This window comes from Bemisia tabaci, chromosome 2, assembly GCF_918797505.1.
Source record: "Bemisia tabaci chromosome 2, PGI_BMITA_v3".
Taxonomy (NCBI): Eukaryota; Metazoa; Arthropoda; class Insecta; order Hemiptera; family Aleyrodidae; genus Bemisia; species Bemisia tabaci.
Genome location: NC_092794.1, coordinates 53,589,352 through 53,609,873, shown reverse-complemented (window position 1 = coordinate 53,609,873; position 20,522 = coordinate 53,589,352). Strand labels below are relative to the sequence as shown.

Genomic DNA, 20,522 nt, shown 5'->3' with positions numbered 1-20,522 from the left:
TGTCTATTGTCTATCGCCCAGTCTGTCGCTTAGTCTATCTATCGTACTTTTCTTTACCATTACCTTCCATAATGTAATGTATTCCTATTCTGTGTACCGAGTTCCTCCACGCTCAGAACTTTTATTTTTAGACTCGGCCATCAACTGAAGTTGTCGTTCAATCATTTATTTTGTCACCAACTCTTCAAAAAATCTGCCACTGGTACTTTCAATCCAACCGCTCAGATAGTGAAGGTGTTATTTTTGTTGCAACACAGGTTTTGGAATGGACATTGCAACCTCTATGGGTAAGCAGATATTGTTTGTGCATGGTGCCTGCATCCTGAATGGCGATTTACAGACAGGAAACACGGTCAGGGACCCCAGATTTCTATTTGCTTCAGTAGAAATTGCATTGATGGAAATGATATCTTCTCCCGGATACCAATTTTCTCCAATGTAAAAAGATAAGTAACCGAATACGTCCGCACTCAGTTGAGCGACTGCTCTACTTTTGTCTTCTGAGTTTGACTGTCTCCCAATCATTTCATGTGGTCAATGAAGGTATTGAAATGATTCTCTTCCTATTAGGCAGGGATGATTTTGTTTTAATTTTTTGTAACGCCATAAACCAAGAAGTTAACCATCAGTATAATGGAGGATAGAGCCATTTCAGGAGTTTTCCTGATGGTATAATTTCAGAATTTGCCTCTACTTTGTTTTCTCTATTAGGTTTCACTGCGAAAAAGCCATTTAGTTATACTAACCCAGCATAATTTCTACTGATCATATCAAATTCAAATCAGGTTTTTAGGCTAAAATCTGAATTGACATTAAAGGGTTATTACCATTTCTCTGGGCCAGAAGCCACCACATGGAACTAATTTGCTAATCTAAATATAAGGGTTTTTACCTCACGGTCCATACTGAGTTCAGAGAATTATCTTCATTCATCGTGGTTGAAGGCTGCCATGCAGGACTGAATTGCATGACACAATGACTTTCAGAATTTTTATTTGCAGAATACTTCATTCGTTTTCGACAGAATAAAAGTCATTGTTTCACATAGTTTGTGGTGTAAATTTTCCTTTACTCTACATATGCTTGTACCTTGCCGTGTTTTGGGGTTAAAATGCATATGAGTTGGGTAAATACTGAAATTTAGCCTCTGCTAAAATCTGAAATCAACAGTACTTCAGTAATTAGCCCCTGTTTTTCGCAATGTGAATACCAAGGTTCTGAAATCTCTTTCTTTAATGGCTTTACACCCTCCTCTGAAAGTGTTGAAGTTGTGGGTTTTTTTCAACCCCTGACGAATTCCTTGTTTGTACCCCTGACAATACTGTTGGCACCATGTTTTGGACACTTATTTTCTCATGCATTGTTCCGCGGTAGACTTCTGCTTTGTAGACATAAAAAAAAAAGCCCCTAAGTAAAGCCTGTTAGAAGGTAAAGCATTAGAATTTTTTTTTTTCTGTACTCAGTATACACCAATGAGGCTTTGAACTTGTTCATTTTTACTCTTACTCATCCATTTCAGGTTGCATTTTCTGTATTTTCCTCAAAAGCTCCATTTTGCAATTTACTTTAATTCTTTTTTTTTCTGTGTTTACATTTTTAGGTTTTACTAATTTAAATATTTATGGAACTGATGTGAATGTACCTAACTCTAGCCGTGCCCAAAGTTCAAACATGAATTTGATGACTCCATATCTACCTCAACAAAATCAGATAGTCGATCAGCCTAATGGTGAGATTTTTCATTGATTCTTTTCAATTCACAGAGAAATGTCTTACTACCAGTGATTTTTTTTTACTTTTGTCTACTGGACCCTTCTGAACATCCGGCTCTGAATGATTGAAGGTTCACCTTGCTTATTCGGTCATTTTCTCTCTTTTGAAGCAACTCATCAAGGCAAAACATTGGTTGCTATTTGCTATTCTGTTTTAATCTGATTGCTTTTTAATGGGAAAAGAATCAAAATATTTGCTTTGTTTTTTTTTTTTTCTTGGCTCCATGATAAAAAATTTTATTTTAATTTTCCACAAAATTAATGACCAGGTACCTACCAAGAAAAGACAAATTTTTTAAAGAAATGTTACAAAATCAAGGCTGGCACAAAAGAAATGAAATAATATGTTACAGTGAAGTACTACGTGTAAACAAAACATACGAAAAGTACGAACAGCAATTTATAAATAGATAATGCCAAAAAAAATAAAAAAAATTTTGATCATCGTTAAAATGTGATTAAAAATCTTTTCATTTTTGTAAAAATCAAAGATGTAAACATGAGAATTTGAAATAATGCAATGATTGTAAAACCAAGTCCATTTCACGAAACCTGAGCCGGTAAAATTGGTGTGAAAGATTTCATAAATAACAATGCATCAGTCCTTGCCACGATGACCTGACCACTCACTTTTAGGAAGTTTTCGTGCAGATAGACTCGGTTTGTATGATGCAGCTCCAAGCAAGAATTGCTTTCTGAAGAAGAAATTTTTCTTCTAGAGAGGGAAAAGCCCCCAACTGGCTCTGACTTTCCATGGAGTCTTTAGTGGTTTTTGTACATGCTTTTTATTTAGACCAATTTTGAGTGCATCTCTATCTAACATGTGTTACCTCCTGTAGCTCGTAAGTATCCTCTGAAAATCCTTAACATATATAGTTTAATTTTGTCTAAATGTCCCCAAATTAGAAAAAAGTTATGTTGCAATTCAGCATTGGTAAAAGGCAATAAAGAGGTTGAAGAAATGATGTTGCCTTTATTCTCTATGAATAAGCCTCACACAATTTTACTTCCCAAGTTTTGACCTTTCTCTAAATTTTTTTTAAACAGTGAACACCCCAGATTTCCACCCTCATGCTCAACTCGCTCAGCACCATGTATCGCAGAGTAGCGATCACTCTCAGCACTCCGAGGATGTTGCGAATAGATTTGGTCACCCCAACATGAATCTCATCACTCCCTGTGCTATTCCGCCGCAGCATCCAACCACAGAAGGCAAGTACAATCTACATGTGCTTTACCTACTTTTTCCAAGAGCAAAAACAATGAATGAAACTCGAGAGGATTTGTAGAGATAAAGAGCCTGAAAGGGATTTTACCCAAAACTGTTCTAAAATTTCCTGAGAATAATAAGGCATTTTTTCTCTTGTTCAGTTTTTCTCAATCTCTCAAGTTTTTACTACCAACAAATGCCTTGGACCTGTACCTGCATGCCATTCACATTCTGAAATTTCTTATGCCTTTCCCCATTCAGTTCCTTGGCATGCATCAGCATTAGGAAAATTTTACCACACCAAGGAAAACGCTGAAATAGCTTTCAGACGCTGCTGAATGAGTCAATTAAAAAAAAATGAAATTGAACATCATTCTAAATAAGATTCGAGTGCCAAAAATGGAAATACGAAAAAAAACTAAAGAAGACCATTAAAATCCACTCGCTCCAAATCTTACAGCTCCAAAATATTAGAGGATTTGTCACATTATTACTTAATCAAGGATTTTAAAACTGATTGATCAATACGGTTTTTACTGTTTTTCTTGTGTTTTCATTTCTGGGGCCTAAGTCCTCTTGAGAATGACGGATTTAATTTTGCCAGTCACAGGATCGTGTTTTAATGATTTTCAATCATAGATCAGAAAAAAATGCAAGTTTACAAGAAAATGTTTTAAATTTCTTATCCTCATCATTAAGCTTATTTTCAACTTAAGATAAAGTATGTTTCAGCAAGAAGTAGATATTTTCTGGAAATCTTTGCATTCAACTTACACCAAAACCACCCCATTAATTAGTATCTTTCTCTGCCCCCCCCCCCCCCACTTCTCATTTTTGTTACAAAATTTTAAAAGATGACCTTTCATATGATTTTCAGGCATACGCACTCCAGCTGACGCTTGTTCAGATATCGTTGATAACCTTTGGTGCCACCGAAAATGTGCCGAAACAGACTATTTTGCCAAGAAAGCAATTGAGAGTTTAGTCAAGAAACTGAAGGTAAGCTATCGAAATGTCTCTATCAAATAGGGGCATGCTAGAAGGTGAAGATATTGTAATATTCCGTTCAGGTACCATTGTTGCTTAACCATATCATTTTGATTTCCTACTTACTTTGCTCTTGACAAATCCAAAATTCATTTGTTTATATTCCTAAATTTCTAGTGTTACTTCCTTTATTTATTTTATCTAATCTAATTGATTTAAAGATCCCTTCAAAGTAAGGGCAGGATACGTGTCGTGATTTTTTATCTTACAGTCACAGGACAACAATGAGTAATGTAAAAATATAATAAGGTGGTATTACGGTTAACATTACAGGAATATTAATAAGACGTGTTATTAAGGTTGGTGGTACCTTGATCCTTACCCTTATCCTTCTTTTATTCCAAACCTTTCTTATGGGTAACTGCCCCCACAGGATCTTTACTTTCAATGGTACCAGCCATATTACAAGAAAAATTGTACTATCAAAGGTTCATTCTGTTTGAGGAAGTCCTTAATTATCTTCAATTTTTGTTTAAAGTCTTTGAAACTGCTTGATCGTGGTTTATTTTTCAAGCACTCAGGGTCTCTTCATCATTAGTTGCGCTGAAAAATTTGCAGTGAAATGTGGTGTCCACATTTTCTCTGCCTGTCAGTGAGTGACTTTGTAAGTCTGCTGTGAGTGCATTCCTTTGTCTTCCAGATTATCAGAGGAAAATTTTGTATTTAGTAGTGTTCAAATTTTGTTTTGTCTTGGCTGTACAAACTGTATTAACAATTTTGAAAATGTGTATGTCCTTCAGGAAAAAAGGGAAGAGCTTGAAGATCTAGTAACTGCAGTTACTACTTGTGGAACTCAATTGACAAAATGCGTCACAATACCAAGAACGCTGGATGGAAGGTTACAGGTTAGAATCTTAATTATCCTGATTTTCAGTGTCATATTCTGAGTTAGTTTTTGTATGTATCTATCATCAAATCATGATGCTGTTGATTGCCAAAATTGCCTCTTTCAAGTTTTCTATTTTGAGTTTTTTCCAGTCGTTTATATCGAATGCCAAAAAACAATACCGCCTAACTAACAATTTTAGCAAATGTGAATTACCAACTTTGCCGCATTTTTCGATATTCTTTTTCATTTCTGTAAGAGAGCGTTGCAATGATTCTGAAATGTATGAAAACATTGCAAATGTAACCTAAAAATTACAAAAATGGCGAAGTTTTCTCTTCGTTCTGCAAAATTGTCTGCTTGCAGAGAGGCAGTATTGTTAGTCATTGATATGCTGGGTTCTTGAATGTGAGGAAATGAGGAAAGACTGAATTTTTCAAGGATTTTTTTGATTCAAATAATTTTTATTCAATTATTTCGATATTTCCTTTAATTATTATGTTTTGAAATGCAAAAGTTAATAGAATAAAATCAAGCTTGTAAAAAGATGCAGAATTGAAGAGATCGGTGTGCTTGCTTGGCTCATGATTTTATAAAATCAACCCCCTATAGGTGCCAAGACTCGGCAGCTTAAAATAAGTTTCAGCTTTTTAAATTATTTTTATTGCTAAAATGTTCATATTTTTTCCTGTTAAAAGAGGTTAGTTTGACAGCGGCCATTATTCTAACTTATAGTCTCTTTGAAATAAAGTCAAATAAAGTCTCCTCTTTGTTTCCATTCGCAGGTTGCAGGAAGGAAAGGCTTACCGCACGTAGTTTATGCAAGAATCTGGAGGTGGCCGGATCTGCAAAAAAATGAGCCCAAGCATCTTAAAATTTGTCAGTACGCTTTTGAATTGAAGTGTGATCTCGTTTGTGTCAACCCATATCATTATGAAAGAGTTGTTGCACCAAGCGTAGGTAAGCTCCAATCTTCTTTACTGGTCACAGAACAAATTTTAGGCTGCCTGCAAGGGTGGGAAAGAATTTCAACCTCTTCTCTGTTTGCAGCTTTTTTGTTTTTCATTTTTTTGTTTAACTCCATTTTTGTCCAGGCACATCACAAGTGTCATTTGGTTAAAAACCTAGAAATTCCCATGGAAATATTTTGTTGTTGTCTTTGAAATACTTGGGTGTCATTTCAAGTGAACCCTAACAACTTATCAAAAACATTTTATGTGTCACCTGTGGACTCAGCATTAACCCATGCGCTGCATATGATGAGTTTAGGAGTATACTTGTTAGCGCGCGCCTAGGACATATCTCAGCTGATGTGTTAACTCGCGCCATCTGTTGGCGTTGCTACGCTTGAGATGCCATCTATCAGAAAAACAAAAAAAACTGGATCAAAACAATATCATTGCAACGCCGACAGATGGCGTGAATTCATTTGTCAACTGAGCTATTTCCCAGGGGCGCGCTGACAAGTATACTCGTCCAATAAGAGGAATGGTTTAAATCTGAGGCGAAACACTAAAAAAACACAAACTTATGCTAATATTAGTCTTCTCTCTCAAGTCCTAAGTTTTGGCTTTGTCTCAAAACTAAAAAATGCGATTATTGCCAAATCTCAAATACCTCCAATAAATGTATGTTGTTATCCGTAAATCATCAAAAATTTGCAGGTTATATGATTTTGGCTTCTATCAAGACCTCTCGATTTCATCGTGACTTAATTCTCAAGGAAATGCAGGTTGATTCTTTACTTTCTCGTCAACACATTCACTGATAATATTATTTAGTGCAGTAATTCGTCACTGTGAAAAATATTTAAGGTTTTACAGAGAAAAAAAAATTAGCTTGATGTTTTAATAACTTTTTCAGATCTATCCAATTTAAGTTTAAGTCCTGATACAACAATGATGCAGCACCATTCCATGTCTTACTCTGGCTATGACCATTCTAAAACACCACAAATGCAAGGTAATTTATTATGTTTTGTCAATGGCATATCCTTTGTTTTAGGCATACAATTTGGTTTGTACATTGGTAACAATATTAAAGGAAGTAATTTTTATGCGAATTGCCTTTTCTTACTCTCACTCGCAATGAAAACCGAGGATTCTTTCCATCTCAAATATCATCTCAAGAATCTTAATGTGAAAGTAAATAACTTCATTAGCATCCTGAACATGTTCTCTACCAACATATTTTAGCGTAACCGTTCGAGCTGGGCCAAAAAAACGCACAAGAACACAATCAACTGTACACATTTTCAATAACAACTGTATCCTTTTTTGTGGATAAAAATATCTATAGTGCCTTATAACTCAAATTTGAATTTTTGGTACCATTGCATAGAGGAATGTCCATTTTGAAGTTCGCACTTCCAAGAAATAGTTGAAGAAAGGAAGTTTGAACCTGTCAAGTTCAAGGCTCAGAATTGTCAATTAAATATAATGTCATGCCTTCTGCTTACTGTTTGGAAGATACCAGAGAAATTTTTCTGTCCAAAAATCAAATATGTACCAGATTTTGTCACCCTTTCGGAAAAAATTGCCTTCCAAACAAATCCTCTTGCAGAAGCTAATTATCTTCTCCCCAAAGATGGTCACAAATTTTGAGCCTACTCTGAACATTTGAATATTGAAAACAAAATGCCCTCGCTAATTTCCCACTTTGAATATTGTATGTACTACGAATGTCGTTAAATCACTGTTTAATTCTCTTATTGATCACAGGATGCAGCGCCCTAACTCAGCCTGCAAGGCTTCCCATCACGCAGTCGCCCGGAGCTTCCTCATCCATGACTCAATCATCATCCTACTACTCAGCTCCCGTTAATCGTTAGTATTTTATTTTTTTTCTGAAACTTCAGCTGAAATGGTCACTACATAGTCCGCATGAACATTTTGTCTGAGTGTAACAGAAATACAGCAAGTCATAGTTTGGAGGAAAATAAGTTGAAAGTAGTTTTAAGTTCAACCAGTAGTAAATTTGCTCTTATCAGAAGTCCAAAGTTGATAAAGAATATTTTGAATGTAGAAACAGTTGTTAAATTTTGTCCTTTATATTGAGTCGTCTCATAGGGGGAAAAAACTTCAAACTTATTTTTCTTGGTTCAAATTTGATGCGTTTGTGTTAAACTTGGCATAACAATATTATGAGCACCATGTTTGTCAAAATTGAGTCTAATGATTTTGAATTCAATTCTTTTATACATGTAAACAATAGGTTTTTTGTCCTTTTCCCTCATCTTCAAGGAATTTCTCAAAAAAGTTACGGACACAAGTAGACCACAAACCTGCTTTTGAGTGCAGTTGAATTCTGCAAAGAAAGAGAAAGTATATGTTGACTGAGCAATCACTTTTTCAGTGCAAGGAACTTTGGAAAAAGGTCACAAGTGAACGCTGAATGAATGGCTTTCCTAACCGCTCTTGCCCATACTAAAAAACCCAGGATCTAGAATCCTACGATTTCACATTTTCTGCTTGCCTATGGCACTAATTCTTGAACCTTTTAGAACTCTCTCGAATTTTCTCCAAGCGTCAGTGAAAAGAATGTGGCTTACAAAGTTAGAGATGGAGCAAAAAGGAGCTGAGCCCCCTGGCTAGCTGTGGAGGATACACAAAGAGCGTCTGGAATGGCTGGTTTAAATTTAAACGTTTAAGATATCCAATTTCTACATTGCATCATTAAGTTCATTTGTTTTGTTTTGTGCTTTTTTTAAGGAAACTCTCTGTTCAGTTCTATTCTTACTTTATTTCACTAAATTTGAATTTTTATCTACAGAGACAGCATATGCAAACCAGCAACCCCACCATCCAGTTACAAATCAACAGTCTGAAAATTCTAATTATTTCAAAGTCGAAGTTGAAGGTTAGTCTCTCAATAACATTCTCATTCGTACCCGCATGGAAGTAGAGCTTGCTCATTTTTGTTTCTTGTACCGATCGATTGCTCTAAGTTAGATCTCCATTTCTCTTAAGGCTGCAGGCAAAATAAAAAATTTGGCCGTTTATTATTCCATTCGGTGAGAATTCAAAGGAATTATCCTGAAACTTTTTTATTTTTGAACTTAGCAACTGAGAAAAAAAAATTAACCACTGATTAAGCTTCATTTTGCTCAAGAAGATACTTTTACAGTAATTTGGAAAACTCTTCATCATTAATGCGTCAGCAATATTCTTCAATATTGCAGAACATCCTGGAAGTATATCCACCTTTCATAACCACCATTTATTCGATGAATGTGCCGTATTAGAATGTTGAAAGATATGGAAATATAGGTTCAGAAAAAAATTCAAAAATTTACTTTCTAGTAACTCGTTAAAACGGACCACTCTAAATTGAGCCTGACACAAGTGCTTATCAGAAAAATAGGAGAAAAAATCCATAAAAAACGAAATTATTCCCCATTTTCATAATAAAATTCGAAATTTTCATTGTTTATCTTCTTAATTATAAATTTTGAACATAAATAAGCTCTGAAAGATTCTAGATCCATTGGTTTTCCTCAAAATTTAGGCAGTGGCAACCATAATTTAGTATTATAAATGATTGTCAAGTACTAATCAGTACCTCAGCTGACTCAACATAATTGTTGCAATGGTCAGGGAAAGGTCCGGAATTATATCCTTGAGTCCACAGACTGCCGCAAAACGAAACCTTTGTTTTTTAATCATCTAATTATTTACTTCTCCTATCACTGATTTTACTTCCAGATACATCTTACCGTAGCTCACAGCAACCACATCTGCCTCAAGCGGGACCTGCAGTTCAAGATCCAAATTACTACAAGGTAGATGCAAGTGTGAAATTGCCGCAGTCAGATTTAGTGGCCAGCCGAAGTGCCAGCACAGTTCACCCTCCGAAGGTGATGCAGCCACAAGCAGCCCACCAAGGTCAATACCCGTCCCCAAGTCCGGACGAGCCATGGAGCAAACAGAGTCCTCACCCTTATCAGCAGCAGAAGATACAGTTACAACAGCAGCCGCAGCCACAACAACAACATCCAGGACATCAACAGCAACCAGAACAAGCACAGTATTGTGAGTGAACAAGTTTTTTTCAATGATAAATACGCAGTATTTTGTGAGACAGAGAACCAAGTTGTTCAGGAAAAGAAGGGTTTGTTTCGTACTCAATTGGCAGATTTGTATATTAAAAGGTTTCTTTGCACCAGAGATACAACCAGATGAGAGGAATTTTGTCAACAGAACTGCACAAAAATCACTTCGAGCACATCAGGAAAAGCTAAAATCCACTAGTTAAAGCAATTTTTTCCCCTACTATCCTTTTAGTAGATTTCCTTTTAGGTAAAGACGTACAGGATTGCAAAATCTACCCAATGGACCACTAGACAAGGTACGAAGTTAAGCATTCTGATGCATATTTCTTAACCAAAATAAAATGTAGAACATGATTTGCTTGAAAATCATGTCAAACTTATCACAAAAGTCTAAAATCTACTCCTTAGCGTGCAATCTGCGTAGTTTGTAACACCCTTTTTCAAATTTACCACAGTTAAGCAGTCTGGTTTGCTGAGAGAGAAACTAACCTAAATAAACAAACAATCTTGAGAACTATCATAATTCTCCTCACGTGAGTTTTGAATTGATTCAAAGATTTTGTTTTCAGAAAATAAAGAAAGAAAAAGGAAACAAACCCTTGAAAACAATTAAAATCATACAATAGAAAAATTTTTTGAGATTGTTTGTTTATTGAGGCTAGTTATTTTTTACTTCTCTGCCTGTGCAAACCTGGTCGGCGGTGACTGCGAAAAACTGCCCTGCCCTGAGAAGCGGGAAACTTGAAAAAGCATGTTACAAACTAAGTATGCAGATTTTGCACCAAGGAATGGATTTCAGACCTTTTTACCGTGCTCAACGTGATTTTCAAGCGATTTTACCTGTCAATAGTACATTTATTTGGCTGTATCTCTTGCGTGCAACTGATCCAGCTTCTATAATGAAGTGCAAAAAAAAACCATAACTTTGAAAAGTGAGAAAAATTTTTTGGAACTAAATGAGGAAAAAAATCCAGATCGCGTAATTCGTTCAATGGAACGGTGCTTTTTGCACCCCTGAAGACATACACTGTTACCGGACAGCTGTTTGGTGATTAGCTCTTTTAAATCTTGTGACCTTTATGAAGAGTCTGTGCAAAGGATCAAGTGAATAAGCAAAGGCTTCCGTCTCAAAAACGAAATAAAATGAATAAGTAATACATAACTCAATTCAGCTGATTGAAGTCTGGCCAGCCTTGCCAGGTATTGTGCCTTTGTAATGACCCATTCTTGTAAAATCTAGATTGCTTTGAACTTTCTTTTTTTTAGGGAACAACGCAGCCATTGTCTCAAAACAACCAGAACAAACCCTTTCTCAACAACCACCGCCAGAGTATTGGTGCTCAATTGCATATTTTGAGTTAGACGCACAAGTGGGAGAAACTTTCAAAGTCTCCTCATCATGTAAAAAAGTAGCTGTTGATGGATACGTGGATCCATCTGGAGGGAACAGATTCTGTCTTGGTGCTCTTAGCAACGTCCATCGAACGGAGCAAAGCGAGAAAGCCAGGTATATTCTTGCTGTTTACAACTCAACTCATATCTATGCGTAAAATATTATTTTAGATTCAAATTTTTTAGTCCAGGCCTACTTATTTTGGAGAGTGATATTAAAGGCTTTTGAAAAAACGGGAGGTCTGCCCATTTGTCGATTGAATGGCCTAACCATGCATGACTTAGCTTGAGTTAAGCTATGACAATGAAGCTGTAATGAAAAGGATTTTGAATCAAAAAGAAAATAGTTGTTAAACTTCGTCACCACTATTGAGTCTTACGGATTCGCAAAACTTCATAAGTATCTCCTTTTCTCAGTTTTAACTTAATGCAATTTGGTGTGTTCCCATTAAATTACGTCCAATTTTTCAAGGAACGGGAAAAATCACTCATTTCTCAGTGCATGATAGCATGTCGATTCCAAAAGTCAGACAATACTTTAATTTTGATACAGTGAAACATGGAAAAATTAGGGAGTTTTTAAGCTTCAAATCCGTGCAGACCCTGTATGGATACCAATCCCTAAATAATAATCGCCGCTTTTGATTTCCAGGTTACACATAGGCAAAGGTGTTCTTCTTGAGCTGCGAGGAGAAGGCGATGTTTGGTTGAAGTGCTGCAGTGATCATGCGGTATTTGTCCAATCTGACTATCTAGACCGAGGAGCAGGAAGAGCCGTGCACAAAATCTTTCCTGGCAATTTTACAAAGGTAAAGCCTTTCTCTTGTCTCAGTGTCTCTTTAATTTATCATTAGACAAGATAAAATAACACAAAAATCATTAGTCGGACTTAAAAATTGAGGATGTGAGTTCATGTCCTCTCTTAAAAATTGTGTACCAAAAGCAGTGGAAATAAAAATGTTCAGATTCAATTCATTAGTAAGGATTTAGCATTTTTCGTTTGAAACGATTCAAATTTTCTGCTGGTCAAAAATTCGAAGTCCACCTAAGTGGATTCGGTCACTGAAATAACTTCGTTATGCCTTACAATGGGATGAATTTTCTCTTAGTATTGAATTTTCCTCTTCAAATTCCGTATAAAAATCTTCCATTATATTTAATATTTTATGAGATTACTAACTAAAATATCTCTACAATTTTCTGTGAATAATTTCGAATGAGTGAAGAAACAAGGAATTTCAACGAAAACTGTCAACTGGTTTTTTTAATAAAATGAAATATGGGTGGAAATTTGCAACATAGCAATCAGAGATATGCATTTTTCAACTTTACCCATCAATAGGGAAAGAAAATTGGCATCTATCTTGTGTTATTTCATTTTTAAAATACATTCTACGCCTTTGGAGGAACTGAATCATGTGAAAATAATAACACTTAAAGTATCATGGGCCGGAAAATTACAGGACGAGTCCAGATGCGACGTAAGTAAGCCAACGCCAGAGTCAATTTTCTTTGGAAGCTTATTCTTCCGAGGCCTCGAACTTTTCCTCAGCAAGGCAGTGTCTGGCTTGAATTTTGTCTCTGTGGTTGAAAGTGAAGACAATACGGGATCTTTTATTGTTCTTTATTATTCAAATATATTTTGTCCTCAATGGAGTTCCCACTTCTCACCTTTTTATTTATCTATTTATTCTCAGGTCTTTGATCTGCAACAGTGTTTCTGGCAAATGAGGGCACAGACGCAAGCAGCCCAAGTTGCTGCTGCAGCTCAAGCGGCAGCTGTTGCTGGACATGTAACAGGACCCCACAGTGTTGGTGGTATAGCCCCAGCTATTAGTAAGTCTATCAGTTATTATTTTCCTCTAGTTTTTTTTCTTCTTTTTTTCAACACTTCAAATATCCCACGAGGGATAATCCTGCACTTAACTGTCCCCAGAGCCCCTTCCTCCTTCCGTCCCTAATCAAGCCAGCCCCAGGTAACCGTTGTTTGAGACCATCAAACTGGGGTCACCTGGTCGGGAATCGGACCCGGGACCTCTCAACCGTAGAGCAAACGCTACAACCACTACACCACAGGAGGCCGACAGTTTTCACAGTCCGAATTTTTGTTATCTTTTTTTTATTCTTCTTTTACCTATCGAATCCCTACCTTACAAAACTATGGAATCCAACTGCGGCCGATTTTTATGTTGTGGTTAAGCGTCCTCAGTAGAAAAAGTTATCAAAATGCTCAATCTAAAGTCTTTTAAAGTAGCGATTTTTTTTCTTTTTCCTCCTGCGATGGAAACTGCCTTTTTTTTTCATTTGTTTATTTATTCATCCACTTGGATGATGAAAAATTTTTCTTATAAATTTTTTTATTTTCGTCATTTTCATTAGTGAAGTGAAGAAATTGACTGTAAGTCTTTCGTGTTGGTTGTTTTACAGAGGCAAACATGTTTTAGTTGCATAGAATAAATATCTCCATGATAAGTGGCAAATTATGGAGCCATGCCCAGTAGATACCACCTCACCGTGTTCAATTAAAGAGTAGTGTTTTTTAAGGTCTTTAGGGGTGTGTCTAAAATACCTCCTACTCCCTGAATCTAGTCAGACTTATAGAAGATACATGAGCTTTCTGCAGTACATAAATAATTTTTTCCTTTGCTATCATTTTCCAGAACTTAGCGCTGTTGCCGGCATAGGAGTTGATGATCTTAGAAGACTTTGTATTCTTCGCTTAAGTTTTGTCAAAGGCTGGGGACCCTATTACCCACGACAATCAATCAAAGAAACACCTTGTTGGATTGAGGTAAGTTGAATGTTTTTCAATTGTCATTTTTTTCTCTTTTTTTTTTCCTCTTTATTTACATCATCTTTTGTTGAGTAACTGTTGTCAAGTTTCATCTGGCTCAAATGCGCAGTTGTCATAAATGTATCAAAGGTAATTGCTCCAAAAATTCTAAAACCGCAATACATCCATACTGTTCGAAGCTTTAGAGAATATCGACGGTGAAACTACCAAACCACGTATCTCGTTTGCGGTGTTTAAAAATCTACGCTCACATTTTATTTTTTTGAAGTTGACCAAATCAATATCATTCCTTGAAATTTTCACAGAATTTTCTCCGCACGAAGAGAAAAAATCACAGAAATTTTCAAGAGTGGACGTTAAGTAGTTTTTCATTTAAAAAATAAAGTATGACAGGAAGTCTGCGGCGTCGCAAACCAAGATACGTGGTTTGGTAGTTTCACCGTCGATATGTTGTCTGTGAACTTTTGCTGTATGATTGCCCATTAGACTGAGTCATGTTTATGTGAGGGTCTCAATAGTCAATGATTAATGCGCTTTTATTTAGATAAAAGCACTTACAGAAGTGGATGAATGATTGTCTTTAAGCTAAATAATAACTTAAGAACAAATTTTGGACTACAGTTGGAGCTGTGCAACAAATCAAACTTCAAACATAATCGCAATTATTTGTCTTCGTTGTAAGCAAAATCAAATTGATACATTTATAGCAAAATTTTAAACTTGGAATTCTAGCCGAGTTCGGTCAAATTTGTGTCCTATCTATAGTTACACATTGCGCGGTGAAAAATGTCTCTAAACATGTTGACTACCCAGAGAAAATACATAGTCCTACTACTCGAGTGCCACACTTTAATGGCCACAGTGTCTCTAAGTCTAAAATTTTTGTTTCGAGCTTGGGCCACAAAAGAAGTGAATTCCTTTCAGATATTCCAGCTGTTTCAACTCATGTGCTAGCAATCAGTAGCTTAATTCTACAGGTTCTCCCTTCTGTTGTTTTCAGGTTCACCTACATAGGGCTTTGCAACTGTTGGATGAAGTCTTGGCGAGTTAGAAATGCTGAGTTTATTTTCTTTTTTTCACTATCAGTCAGTTTATCCAATGTGAACTGGTGCAACGGTCAGTACATCTGGTGACTGAAGCTTCTACCTCACAAAATCGATTATTCTGACGTTGTATAATTCTGGATGAAGCTAGGTCTCCTGCAGTGGTTGCGAAGTGAACGCTTTCTCTATTCCAGTGAAGTGCTTATTGAACTCCAGGCAATTCCTCAAGGCAGCAACCAGCAAACTGGTATATTGCAATGTGTGGATGACATTTCGCAAGCACTTCCTCCCTCGAGAGGGGGAGCCCTGTGTGAATATCCCCTGTCTTTGCGCTTAATTTTGCACCGCTCCATCTACCCTCCCAATTGTCTCCCTTACCAACAAACTTAGTCAAGATCTGCCCTCCTCCAAGGTAATGTTTGTATACTTGTTGATATCTTGCAAAATGGAAAGTGTCTTTTTCTTGAAAGTGGAGTCGGTTTTGAACTACTCTCAGGGTGTATGCAGACTTTAAGAAATAGTAGTATTGAGAAATTTCATGTTGAAAAGAAGAGCATTTTTCCTTTTGCCTAATATTTTTCTATAGAATGAGTTTTCTTGATGATCGAATTTGAAAAGTGAAGACTTAAGAAAGGAAATTTTTGCACTCTTTCATTTGCCAAATTTTGGCAAGTTTGTGCTCAACCTGCATTTAAGGGTGATTTAAGGATTATATCCCAACCCCTTTTTAAAATAATGGTAGAATCACTTCTTTTTTCCTTGCATTACAGTAGATTTTCATTGATCTGGAAAGTCTCGTCTTTTCAATCAGGCAGAATTTTGGAGTGGTACAAATATTTTTCAAAGAATCCAGTAGTCACCCTGACATTTTATCTATGGGAAATGAGATCTATCCTCTTTTTTTTCCTTTTTTGGACCTTCCAACCAAACCTTACATGCAGTAAATTTGTATAATATAAACAGCATTATATACATGATATGGACCAATTCTAGCAAAATGGAAGTAAGGACTTAGCTTTCTTCTTCGTTTGTAAGCATGTACTTCTATGGCAAATCACTGGAAGATTTTCCTTTCCTGGAATTAATAAGAAAGTTAGTTTCTTTTTGCTGTACTTGGTCGTTACATATCCTGTGTGCGTTTCTTGCATAACTGCAGGATTTAAGTGTACATACCTCTAGGGGGTGAACATACATTGGTGGATCAACAAGTAAGTTTCCTATGCTTTAGTTCTGTTAATATTTAACAGATTTGAAATAATTCTAGACGAAGAGAAAGCACAATTTTTTCTAAAAAAGGTTATGTAGCTCATATTTGTTTGGGACAGAATAAAGTGAGCTTCGTTGATCCGCACCTGACAAGGTCCGAGCATTTTTGTCTGATTTGAGCAATGAAAAGTTTCTAGGATGTTCCTTGAGCCTAATAAAATTAAGGAACCATTTAAAATAACACTACAAAATGGTAAGCTTACTTTTTTTTCCACCGAGGTATTAATGATTCTTTGTATCAGAAAAACGCTCAGGATGTTATGTTTGTTTTTATTTTCTAAAAGTTTCTTGGAATGTTTAAAGTATTTATTTCTAAAGGATGTTTTAGAAAATCGAAAGGATTCTATGAAATTTTTAATATTAAGGATGTTTAAAGAGCCTTTAGTTTTTAAATAAGTATTTTCTATTTGTTTTGTATTATTTCTAAGATATTAGTTTACTCCCATGTTTTTACTCTCTTTCCCACCTTCAGTTTTTTTTTTAAGATTTGACTGCATTTTAACATGTATAATTCATCGTCTAGTATTCGTTTCTTCCTCTCACTACAAAGTTGCCCCAGCTATAATTTTACTTTAACTTGCAACTGAGGTAGTAAAACTCAAAATGGAAGGACTGCACCTTTTATTCTGATTGTGGTACTTTATTTTGAGCAGAAATTACTCTTGTATAAGTTCATTTTGGAATTTGTAAAGAAATCTCATGGCAGTTTTAGGATTTCCAATGGACCATGAAGTAAATTGATGTGGCTCCCTGAAGGCGGCCTTTGAGAAACAGCCTTTAGGGTGGAGAAAAGGCTGTCCGTAAATGACAGCAGGTAGATACTTAACAGAGAGGGGGGAGCCCTATGACAGCCGGACAAATCCCTTTCAAGGAAAATAAGAGGGGAAGAGGAATGTAAAAATCCAGAATTTTGCCTGATGTCATTTAAAGACATCCTCTTAAAGCATGAGAGTTTTTTGTAAGAAAATTTTGAAATTTGCTCTGTGTATTGTGCTGTTTTTAATTTTCTCAGTACAAGTGGTGCCTTGGTCAGGAGAGACGATACCTACTATCTCTCTACTTAATAGTGAGGCGGCCTTTGACAATGTATAGGACTGCATTTAGCCTTTGATTCTTACAGGCTCCATTATTTTTTATCAACTGATTTGTTAGAAGTTAAAACGGTGCGCATTAATGAGGACTTTAGAAATTTCTGAGATTTTTTGTTATTTTTTTTTTTTCTTATTAAAGAATCATTGTTGGAAAGTTGCATGGTAACTTAAAATATTGCCTGTCAGTTAGCTTCTATCTCTGTAAAATCGATTTGTTGTAATTTGTTTGCTCTTTTTTGATATTCCGTTTTATAGAGACAGATTTTAAGATATTTTTTTGACAATTGGAACACTAATTTGTTAATTTATTAAAACTCTGCAGCTACTCATACTTTAGTGTAATGCTAGATCACTGGACAGGATTATAAATGAAAAATTGAAACACTTATTCTCTTGAAATTTCATCTGCACTTTAGAGATTACGCTAATGTACAAAACCTTTTGCTTGACAAAAATCCAAAATTCCCACCTGTTAAATTTGTGTTAAACTGATTGCAGGTTGTGTTTAAGTGGAAAAATTTTCTTAATTTGCTGAATTTTACATCCTGAGTTTACAAGTATTGCGCAGTAGAGAAGAAAGGAAATATTTGCAATGATAAATACTATGTATATTTCATTGTTTTTTTTTTTTAGTCTATAAAACCAAACTTTGAACCTTGCGGAACGTTTAACTCTGGTTTCAATGACTGATTTTACCTACATTACTTCTAATTTTTTCACCATATGGAGTTTAAGTACATAGACTGAATTTCTTGTAAACTTCAAACATTGATTTCTCATCTATGAGTTGATTTTGGAAATTTTCCATTTGCTCAATGTATTTTGCGCGTAATTTTGATTCAGTAGCATAGTTTGTGGTACCTTAATTAATTCTTACTAAGTCTATTGGTCCATCAAGTAGGTCCTTTTTATTTTGGATTTGCTCTCTACGCTATTTTTTAACTTTTTGCCGCCATTTTTAATGTGAAATTACGGGTTCTTAAAATCATAACCATTTTCTTGTGCTCTCCATTAATTTGCTTATTTGCAACAAGGATAAAAATTTAATCATATTTTTCAAGACAATTCAATACACTTATAATCTGTACCATCACAATGAAGATCATCCCATTACTTGATTAACCCCAGAATTCCTAAAAAAAGACCGACCTTATCTATCTACCAACAATTTTAGTTGATCATCGTCATTACGATGGTAATAGAAAAATTATGTGGCACTGCGATCATTTTGATTGCATTTTGCAAAAAAGAATCAAGAGCATTCCGATGTTGCTAGGATTGTGCAACTTACATTCCTTCCAATAAAATTATTGAAGTAATGCAAAAAATTAAATTTACAAAGGTAATTTTTGTCTTGAATTTATATTTTATTGGGAGAAAGGATAAAACTTGTTCTGATGATCAGTTTAAATGTGCAAGGTTAAAAAAGTTGCACCATTTTAGCAACACCGTAGTACTCTTGGTTCCTTTTTGCAAAATGCAATCCATTTTATGAAAGAATCTGTCGTGAAACATCATAACTGAAAGTCATGTGACTGAAATGATCCATCTGAAATTAAGAATTTGTAAAGTATGCAAGTACATAAAAGCTAACTTAGTTGAACCGCTGTTCAGACAAAGTTCAGCTGAGGTAAAAATTGTATTCCCCAATTGTATAGCAGTACCTAAATGGTAACTTTCATCTTATCATGTGAAACCCATTCCATAACAAAAACATTTGGTGAAATCACGTCAAGACCATGATTTCCAACACAGTGGAATAGGTCTGGAAGGATAGCTTGGAAACCAGAAATTGTGTATTTAATGTTTCTCAGTTAAAATTCAACTTGGGCTTTGTCAGAAGTCCAGACTTAGCATTCTTGTCAACCTGTCTTCTTTTCCTTCTCCAATATTAAAAACGTACAATTTTCTTTTGTTCCATCAGGAAAGAATGAACTTTGTGATACAAAATTTGTCATTGCCTAACTACATATTTCTGTGTATCTTTCTCAAAAACAAAAACAAAAAAAATATATTTATTTTTTTATCCAAAGCTGGGAGTATTAATTTTCATTTCTGCAAGTGACGATCTTTTGTAATAGCTTTACAACCTTAGTTAAATCAGCAAGAATGGAAACACACCAACCGGCAAATTGTGGAGACAATTTGTCATTTGTCTAAGCAATAAGTATATTGTCTGGGCAATTTGCGAGCCGCGAGTGATGAATTGTAAAATGATGAAACGATGATGTTTTACCCTAAAGATTAGTGTTTTCTCATCAGTTAGGATCACAAGTTAAGCAGGTCACTAGTTGAAGTCTCTTAGCAATTTTTAGTTTTCGAAAGTTCACGAAACGTGGCATTAGAATTCGGATTTAAAGCACAATTTAAACTTATGGTAGATTTGTATAGTGAATATTATGTTTTTTTACTTTTAAAATGAATAAAACGCGTCATTAGAGTTTCAAATTCGATAATTTATTTGTTTTCACACATTGTCGAAGAATGGCAGCGACTGTTGCACTTCAATTTGGCTTTAGAGCAGGAGCACCAGTTGGTGTAACACTGGGTTTTTGAAGTTGAGCAATCACACTTCTTAAATACTGGTCCACCGAAAAACGAGTGATGAGTTGCAGCCTCTCCTGTCCTAACTTTTTTCGTCAAATCCATATCTTTCAGTTTCAAGTTGTCGGTAAGAACTTCTACGTGTGAAAACAAATAAATTTTTATTGGGGTTTAAATTTTAATGACGTGTTTTATTCTTTTTACAACTAAAAAAATGAATACTCATAATCCAAGTTTACCTTTTTTTTTAAAGTTTAAATTGTGCTTTTACTCTAAATTCTAGTGTCACGTTTCATGAACTCTTAATAACTGAAAATTTCTGAATGACTGCAACTAGTAACCTGCTTAACAACATGTCATTCAAACTGAGGATATCACACCAAACTTCAAGGTAAAACCTGTTTCATCATTTCTCAATTCATCACTTGCGGCTTGCAAAGTGCCTCGGCAGTACGCATATTGTCTGAGATTGCTAATTGCATAAAAC

At 35.4% G+C, this 20,522-nt stretch overlaps 2 protein-coding genes across 2 annotated transcripts in view; one reads left to right on the top strand and one right to left on the bottom strand.

The window, feature by feature from the left end:
• Positions 1 to 20,522, bottom strand: part of dor (vacuolar protein sorting-associated protein 18 dor) — a 133,832-nt gene that overhangs the window by 27,913 nt on the left and 85,397 nt on the right. The gene's annotated exons all lie outside the window — the stretch shown is intronic.
• LOC109036001 (mothers against decapentaplegic homolog 4) lies at positions 42 to 19,523 on the top strand. Its single transcript, XM_019049925.2, has 15 exons — positions 42 to 287; positions 1,601 to 1,729; positions 2,820 to 2,984; positions 3,860 to 3,981; positions 4,770 to 4,874; positions 5,641 to 5,815; positions 6,719 to 6,817; positions 7,576 to 7,680; positions 8,627 to 8,713; positions 9,559 to 9,885; positions 11,172 to 11,412; positions 11,950 to 12,106; positions 12,995 to 13,133; positions 13,958 to 14,088; positions 15,092 to 19,523. Exons 1-15 carry the CDS (start codon positions 266 to 268, stop codon positions 15,140 to 15,142), a joined length of 2,055 nt encoding a protein of 684 aa, XP_018905470.2. The 5' UTR covers positions 42 to 265; the 3' UTR covers positions 15,143 to 19,523.